The sequence below is a fragment of the Arachis ipaensis genome, chromosome B05 (assembly GCF_000816755.2).
Source record: "Arachis ipaensis cultivar K30076 chromosome B05, Araip1.1, whole genome shotgun sequence".
In the NCBI taxonomy this organism is placed as follows: domain Eukaryota; kingdom Viridiplantae; phylum Streptophyta; class Magnoliopsida; order Fabales; family Fabaceae; genus Arachis; species Arachis ipaensis.
In genome coordinates, this window is record NC_029789.2 from 147,369,767 (window position 1) to 147,378,348 (window position 8,582).

At 33.6% G+C, this 8,582-nt stretch overlaps 2 protein-coding genes across 5 annotated transcripts; both read left to right on the forward strand.

Annotated features, from left to right (window-relative positions):
• On the forward strand, positions 410-3,023 carry LOC107644856 (probable prolyl 4-hydroxylase 12). Of its 3 annotated transcripts, none has more exons than XM_016348797.2 (7): positions 410-662; positions 765-911; positions 1,237-1,294; positions 1,409-1,483; positions 1,914-1,971; positions 2,071-2,243; positions 2,495-3,023. In XM_016348797.2, exons 1-7 carry the CDS (start codon positions 592-594, stop codon positions 2,846-2,848), a joined length of 936 nt encoding a protein of 311 aa, XP_016204283.1. In that variant the 5' UTR covers positions 410-591; the 3' UTR covers positions 2,849-3,023. The 3 variants fall into 3 exon arrangements, with proteins under 3 accessions (XP_016204283.1, XP_016204285.1, XP_016204284.1); XM_016348799.2 differs by having other exon boundaries at positions 411-662; positions 765-916; XM_016348798.2 differs by having other exon boundaries at positions 411-662; positions 768-911.
• On the forward strand, positions 3,271-8,348 carry LOC107644857 (kinesin-like protein KIN-10C). Of its 2 annotated transcripts, none has more exons than XM_016348800.2 (18): positions 3,271-3,666; positions 4,044-4,200; positions 4,331-4,531; positions 4,636-4,825; positions 4,947-5,152; positions 5,263-5,507; positions 5,600-5,645; positions 6,096-6,200; positions 6,294-6,350; positions 6,466-6,522; positions 6,771-6,843; positions 6,932-7,015; positions 7,121-7,407; positions 7,493-7,539; positions 7,725-7,746; positions 7,834-7,902; positions 7,994-8,032; positions 8,144-8,348. In XM_016348800.2, exons 1-18 carry the CDS (start codon positions 3,476-3,478, stop codon positions 8,186-8,188), a joined length of 2,121 nt encoding a protein of 706 aa, XP_016204286.1. In that variant the 5' UTR covers positions 3,271-3,475; the 3' UTR covers positions 8,189-8,348. The 2 variants fall into 2 exon arrangements, with proteins under 2 accessions (XP_016204286.1, XP_016204287.1); XM_016348801.2 differs by having other exon boundaries at positions 3,273-3,666; positions 6,932-7,009.

Below are 8,582 nucleotides of genomic sequence, written 5' to 3' on the forward strand. Positions count from 1 at the left end.
ATTAATTAAAAATATAAAGATATTTTTTATTTTTTAAAATAAAAAATATTTAAATTTTTTCATTTAAAATATATAATAATAAACAAATTTTTTAAAAAGAGTTAAAAATAAAAAAATATATTTTTAATTCATCAAAAATTTATTTATTTTCGAAATAAAAAGTGAAGAATATATCTAATTTTTAAAATCATAAACAATAAAAGTGTTAATCCTACATATAAATTCAAAATATAAAGATTAGACATCCAATTTTTAAAGAACAAATCGATTTTTAAAAACAAAATTTGGACTATTCGATTTATGAATTAAAAAAATCAAACCCTCATATTTATTACAATATTTAAAAAAATTCTATTACAAAGCAATCGGACTAACCGATTACAAATATCCGTACCACAAGAAAAACACCAACATCATCAATATGTCTGGATTGCACACGATTTTCCTCCATTGTAAAAAGATTTAGCCACGGATTTCATGATAAAATTTAATTTAATAATTTATTACCATTTACCAGAGACCAATGTATAGCTCCATAAAGGGAACTCTCGTTTTGCATTATCACTGTTTTTCTTTCTATGTTGATCTCCAATGGCCTCTGCTTCGCTTCTTCTCACTCTCTACACGCTTTCGCTGCTTCTTTCACCCTCGTTTTCCGACAGGTAAATTTACAAGTTCGCCCTCACTTTTTCCCCAATTCTCTGATTTGGTTGAATTAGGGTCTAAACTCAATTATTATTATTGGTGCTGTGAATTTTTATTAGCAGCAGGAAAGAACTAAGGGAGAAGGAGGGGTTGTTGTTGTTGAAGAAGGAAAATGCATCATCACATTATATGTTAGGGTTAGGCCACTCAGTGAATCCAAACAGCATTGATCCAACACGTGTTGTCCAGATCTCATGGCAACCAAGGTCAGGTACTTTCTACTCTCTACAACTTTTTCTCCACTTGAAGCATTCTCATTTTTTCATGACTTAGGTATTCAGTTAATCTCTTTGCTTTTTTTCTTTTTTGTTATTGTTTTAAATGCATTTGAATGATCTATTATGTTATAATTTAATTTCTATGCAGTATGCACTATATCCATTTGGGTGCTGGTATGTAGATTGAAGTGGTTTCTTTTGTCTAATGACAGCTCTTGATTGAATGCTAATGCATAGAAACTAAACTCATTTTATTATGTGCTCTAATTCGTTTGATTATTAAACTTTGATGATATTGTATCTGTTACTACAGAGTCTTTCTATATAGAGAGTTCTTGTCTGCCAAGGAGTGTGACTACCTTATTTCTTTGGTATGGTTCTTTTTTCATTTCTTTTTATTTTTTGCTTTTTATTGTCATTCAGTCAAGTTGTTGATTCTTTCCTTTTCTTTTTTCCTTTTTCTTTTTTAAATTTTGGGTACTAAGGCGTATGATGTGAACGAAAAATCCTTTGATGCGGCCAATGGGAGACTTGCATCCGAAACTTCATTGGATATCGAAGTGAGTCTTTTAAGTTTTTCCATACCTAGTTGCATGGTTTAGGCTCTGGCAAATTATTAGGTTATACTGTGATGACTAGTTTTAGCTTTGACTGTGTTTTTCTTCCTTCAATTTTGGTTCATTTTCATGTTCTCTATTATTGCATGGTGAAATTTTGTATTTTTGTTTGTTTATGTGTACCTTAAATTAAGGCAAATCAATGAGGTGTTTCTTAATATTCATGTATACTTCTAAGGACTCATTGCATGCAGTTCTTCGATTGTGATCCTTAATGTTCATACGGAACTTGAAAACAGAGAGAAATTGTATATGCATGAGACTGCTGCAGCCAATGTATACCTGCTTGTTGTTTTAACCTTGCTGCTTGACCACATTTAGCTCATTACCAACCTTGTGGACATTATTATGATGATGTTCTAAATTGATTTAGGATGATATTGTTGCAAAGATTGAAGAAAGAATTTCGCTTTGGACTTTCCTTCCTAAAGGTATCCAATTGTTATGTTCAGGCCTGTATTTGTCTGCCTGTGTTCTGTATTACACACTCTAATATAACGGTTGTCTCGTTTGTTAATCATTTTTACTAGAGAACAGCAAGCCTTTGCAGGTCAAGCATTATGAGCTTGAACAGGATGGCCAGAACTTAGATTATTTTACAAACAAGACCAAATTGGAATCAAATGGACCTCTAATAGCAACCGTTATTTTATATCTCTCAAATTCTACACAAGGGGGTCAAATTCTCTTTCCCGAATCAGAGGTGAGTGAGGCCACTCCAGAGATTTTCCTTCCAATGTGTTTATTTGTTTTTTGGAGACCAACTTTGATACACTGCCATTGTAAACTGTTATATACTGTCTTCACTGTGTGTGATTTTTTCAATACCTTCAGTGTGGTTACATAACATAATTGATGAATGTAACATTGTTAGCGTATCAAAACTAAATGCTCAATATCTTGCCTGGTATTGGACCTGTGTTTACCATTTAATCATGTTAAATATACTCTCAGCCGAAGAGTAGCGGCATGTCGGATTGTGGAGAAAGTAACAAGTTTCTCCAGCCAGTAAAAGGGAATGCAGTTCTGTTCTTCTCCCTCCACCTAAGTGCAACTCATGACAAGAGGAGTATACATTCTAGATGCCCTATCCTTAAGGGGGATATGTGGTCTGCAATTAAATACTTATATGCAAAACCAATTGGTGAGAGTAAGGTCCCAACCGTATCAGATGGTGGTGATTGTATTGATGAGGATGACAATTGCGCTGCTTGGGCGGCCATGGGAGAATGTCAACGAAATCCTGTGTTCATGATTGGTTCCCAAGATTATTATGGTACATGTAGGAAAAGTTGTCATTTATGTTGATTTTGCACACACTGCTAATACAAACTTATTCCATTTTGTTGGAAATATGAATTCCTTTGTAAAAATGATAGTGGTAGGTATTCCACATCTTATGGTGCTCAATATTGTCTTAGAATCGGGTACTATAATGTTTTGGAAACCTTCAATTTAATGTACGGTTCATGAAAACTTATTTGCAAATTTGGCACCAAACTCAAAGGCACAAGAGAATTTGCCATAATAAAAACCAAAAAACTTAGGACTACCTAAGAAAAACCTAACTTTTTGTTACCAAAATAGAAAAGAAATTGGAATTAAATTAAAATATATAATTAATATTATTGAATATTTTAAATAAATACTTATTTAGTGACATGACATTTATTTTAGCGCCTTATTATCATTTGTGGTTAGTGCAAAGCGTATGAAGGAAGTGTCCCAAACAAAAATAAAATATAAACGTCGTCGATTGGAGCGCGAGAGAATGATTTTAAAATCTCGCACGATAACGGCTACTTCCAAATTCTGCTGGTTCCTTTCTCTCTTATTCTTATCATCTCACTTCTCACTTCTCACTTCTCACTTTCTCTCCCATCAAAATCAACGCTAACAGGTAACACAGTTCGCATCTCAATTTCGCATTTTCAAATGGCTTCAACGCACCACGACAACGCAGGATCTACTCCCGCCCGCAAGGTTCGGGTTGTGGCCAAACTCCGAGGCAGTTTGCGTCAGGAGCCTGATTCCGAGCCTAAGCTCAATTCATGGATCTCGGTGAATAAGCCACAAGGGGAGAATTTTGAGAGCGTTACTTTATCCTTTGGAGAACAATCTTCTAGGTATGCATATGCCTCATTTTTTTTCCGAAGTAGTTGCAGTTTCAGGTTTGTGCAATTGACGTGAAATAATTCAAAATTCTGAGGGTGCGATTTTGCATTGTGTGAAGTTATGTCATAATTGGAGATTTTAACAAGTCGTAGCAGCTGTAGTAAATCTCATGAGTCCGTCATTTTAATTTGAGAAGACAAAAATGGTGATTAAGTTAGGGTGTATTATCGTGAATTGTACAAATTGAAATTTCAGCTCCTTTTCGGTCTATAATTGTTGATGAATTTGATTTAATTTTCGTATAGGCTCCATTTGACATGGAGCTTTAGGGCTTCATTGATGAATTTCAAGTTTTCATGACACTTTGTTGATTTCATCTGTTGTGCAGTCGGTATTGGATGCATTATTGCTATGAGGAACATGAGGAGAATGAGTTGATATATTCAAGAGAGGTTAAACCTCTTGTTTCAGCAGTGTTTGAAGGTCATAATAGCACCGTTATTGCGTGTGGAGCTAGAGGCAGTGGCAAGACCCACCTAATTCAGGTTTGACTCAGTTGGTCATGCTAGAGTCTTTCTTTGCGCTTTTCTTTGTGTGTTTGGGAAAAATTTTGATTGTTAGTTTTTGTAGTAGAATCATGTGCGTAGTAGGCTAATAATTTCTGTGTTTTTCAAGGGTTCTGCTGAAAAACCGGGTCTGGCAATGCTTGCAATTGCTGAGTTCACCTCCTTGGCTGAGAAAAATGGGAAGTGGATATCCATTTCTTTCTATGAAGTTGATCACCAGGATCATGCTGTTGATTTATTAAATCCAGGACACCCACCAATTTTGGTTTATGAAGATCGTGGTAGAATTCAGTTTAAAGGACTAAGTCAAGTAAAGTCTATTCTACTTGCCATCTTCTAATCTAGAAAAATGATTTTTCCAACATGAAAAATTGACATCTAATAAAAGGCTATGCTGTGTTTTTTTTATTGCAGATTCCTGTGAAATCCGTTGCCGAATTTCAGAACTTCTACTTTGCTGCATGTTCTGCGCAAAAGACTATTACAAGAAAGGGCTTTGAACATGCTCGTAGAAGTCACATGGGATTAATTGTGAATGTCTTTTCTCAAAATGCAAGTGTAGAAAATGGTCTTGTGAGCAAAATGAGTTTCGTTGATTTGGCAGGTGTTAAAAATGAACCATAATTTAATCTTTTTCACACACACACACACACACACATATATATATATATTATCAATGTGATATATAAAAAATACTACTAACAGTTCTGTACTTTTATCATCAGGTTATGAAGATGCTAGAAAGAAAAGCAGTGACACCATTTGCCTTGCTGAGACTAACAAAATTAACAAGTCCATTTATGCCTTAATGAATGTTTCTCATGCTTTGAGCACCAATGAAAGCCGAGTTCCCTATCGAGAAAGCAAACTTACACGCATGTTGCAAGATTCGTTGAGGGGGACTGGCAGAATTTTGATAGTTGCCTGTTTGGTAATCATGACTTTGCTTTTTAGATATTTGTTTTCTTATTCTTCAAATTATTTGTATCATTATTATAATTCTGATTTTGATCCTTTTTCTTTTCTGTACTGTGAACGTAGAACCCATCATTTTGTCAAGATACTATTTACATGGTAAGCTTAGCATCACGATCATGTCAATCAATTCAACGAACATTCTTAGATTCAACAAAGAAAATTTCAAGTTCAGCAAGCCAGATTAAGACTTATCAGAAGAGGCAGATGACCAAGAGTGTTTTGAAATCCGCTAGGAAAATACCTGCCTCTGTATCATATCACTCGGAAAAGAAGGTTGTTGCTGCACCGAAGTCTGCAATCAAAGCAAGGTGCATATTGATTTTTTTTTCCCCATATTTTATTAGGCTATTGTTTCCATTTTGTGGATATTAACTTTTTTTTGTTTCAAATTTAATTGAAGGAAATTATTTGATGAAGCAAGCAATTCTGCTGCTAGAGCTAAAAAGGTACTGGTTTCTTTTCTTTTCTTTTTTATTTTTTCCCCAATATACTTATATGTACTATCCTTTTCAACTATATTAATTACAATTCTTTACATTTGCCTCGCCTTAAAGGAGGGCTTTGCAAGAAAATGTATATTCCAATTGGACCATTACTAGTCTAGCTAATTTTGTACCAGAAATTTTACCAAGTGCATTCAACAAAGTCCTTTTCAGCTATAGGCTTAACCTTTAAACTTCACTACTGGAAGAGATGAAGGTTTTAAGAATTTAGCTTCACAATAATGATAAATTGGATATATATGGAGTTAAGTTGTTATTAATGGATAATTTATTTTGTAGAGGAATCGAGTTTTGTAACAATAAATTATGATATTTGACTTGCAAAGACAAAATTTGTAGAATTTAGAACTACAGAGTGAGGTGTAATATTAATGGATAATTTACCTTGGGCAGGAAATTTCCATGGTACAAAATTCATCTGAGACTCTATTGGTAAACCAGGACAATTCACTAGACATTACTGGAAATCATGTTGAATCCAACACTAAAGTGGTAAAGGTAACAAATAATTTACCTTCTATCTTATCGATCAAAACCTTGGCACAACTATGTTCTCATTGTTGATAACAGCTTGGATATTGTTTTATGCAGGATAATTCACTGCCAGATGCTAGTAAGAATGTGAAAGGCAATCTGATGGTGGAAAATGTAATTATCTGATCTCATATAATTGATTTAAATTTGAGCAAGACGTTGAAAACATTTACATAGTTGATACTTGACATTTTTTCATATAGAATACTTATAAGCATACTCAATGCAGGGTGATTCGTCTTTGAATACTAGCAGTGAAGTGGAAATCTACCCTATAGAGGAAAAGGTAATTTTATTAATGTTACTAATCCTTCAGCTTATTATCAGTTTCTCCCCTCAATTTGGCCTCCATAAAACCTATCAAAACATTCTTATTGAAAGAAACTGGTTCATAGCAGAAAATTTTTTTTGGATTATTTTCAGTAAGGCTCTCCCTTGTCAATGTCTGTAAGAATGGAAAGTATTGCAACCTAGGCGATGTTATTATTTAAGTATGAAAAACATGAAACTGATGTTGTTAATGTGCTTATGTAGGGAATTTCTCTCAATGGAGAGAATCATCAAGATGCCAGTAATTTCTATGAGGCGGTGGAATTAGTTCACGAAGGTAGAGGTTTACACAAATGAGATTGTTTGACTTATCATGTTTGTATATGATGAAATATCAAAATGGCTTCTTTTTATTGTCATAACAGACCTTAACATGAACAAGGAGAACAACAGTTTAATGATAATTGAACAAGGACAACAAGCATTGGCAATGGTTCAAGAAGGTAGATGTGAGCAAATAAGTTTTGAAGCAAAGTTGTTAGACTAATCATATTATGATGAATGCCAATTTGTGTTTATTTTTATTTATTTATTTATTTATTTTGCCATCACAGGTCAAAACATAAACAAAGAGAACAACAGTTCAATGGCATATGAAGGTGGTTCTACACCAATCAGTTCTCAATTGCGTGATCTTTCTAACCGTTTTAAATGGCTCTATTCGTCAACACCATGGCAGATATCAGAAAAGGAATGCATTTCACTTGATAGCACTTCTGTAGATATCATGGAACCCAAAACTCCTGTAGTTGAACAAACTACGAGCCTTAATGATAGACGGGATATAATGAATCCCAAAAGTCCATGGGAAACATTTAGTGTGCATGGTTCTGGCATGAAGGTCTGTTCTATTTATAGTATTGCCAAATGACTATGTTGAAATGTGTACCTTCAGGTTATTAACTCGTAGTTTCTCTTAATTGCAGAATTCTCTTGTTGAAGAATATCTAAGATTTTTAAACTCAGCTAACAAGTAAGTCACATTGCCAATTATTATGAACAGAAAGCGCATAGTCATTCCCAATGCATTTAATGATTATGTGATTATCATAACTGTTACAACCTTTGAATAGCTCTATGTATAATTCATAGCTCCTTTGAGATAATTAGCTTACTTTGTTTGCTTTTCTTCACTATGTTTTTTCTAAATACTTACAGGGAAGAATTAAAAAAATTGAAGGTTAGAATGCTCCACCTTTCATTGCTTTGATAATTTTTTTCCCTTTTCATTTTATACCTTATGGAACTGGTAGAACTTTTGTTACAGGGAATTGGAGAGAAGAGAGCAACCTACATACTTGAGCTTCGCGAAGAATCTCCCGAGCCTTTCAAAAGTGTAAGTTCATAGTAAAATTCTTCCCGAGTTGATAGTTTCTTACAAGTGAGATATATTAATAACCGACTCCAAACCAAATTTTTGGCAACAGCTTGATGATTTAAGGGATATTGGACTTTCAGCAAAGCAGGTATCCATTCTTCTGTTACAGTTTGTCATTTTCATTTTCATTTTCATTTTTACTATGAAAAAAAATATCAATATCTCATGGCATATAACCTAAGCTATAATGTTTATACAGATCAAGGGAATTATGAAAAAAGAAGTTGGAGAGCTTTTCAACTAGCTGAAAAGTGAATATGTTTGTCTGTGCAGTACTGCAGTAACCTTGTACTACGTTTGTATCCAGAGAAAATTATATGAATGGCAACCTGAAGTTGCTCTATGTAATGTTGTAACCTTGACTTTGTGGGCATTGGTAATTGCGTTTGATAGTTTCATTGCTATATGAAATTCTGATGTTGGAGACAAAACAAAAGTATGTTTTAAGAGGAAATCTAGGTAAATATGTTTTCTCTTCATTTAATCATAAATCACAAGTTAATAAAAGAGGATAAAAAAAACATTGATTTTTAATAAAGAGAGTAAGGGGCAAAAAAACAGTCGGTCATATTTTCATAAGTATCCATTAACATTCTTAACTAACAATGAATATGAAACAAAAGATATTGTTTATAGTG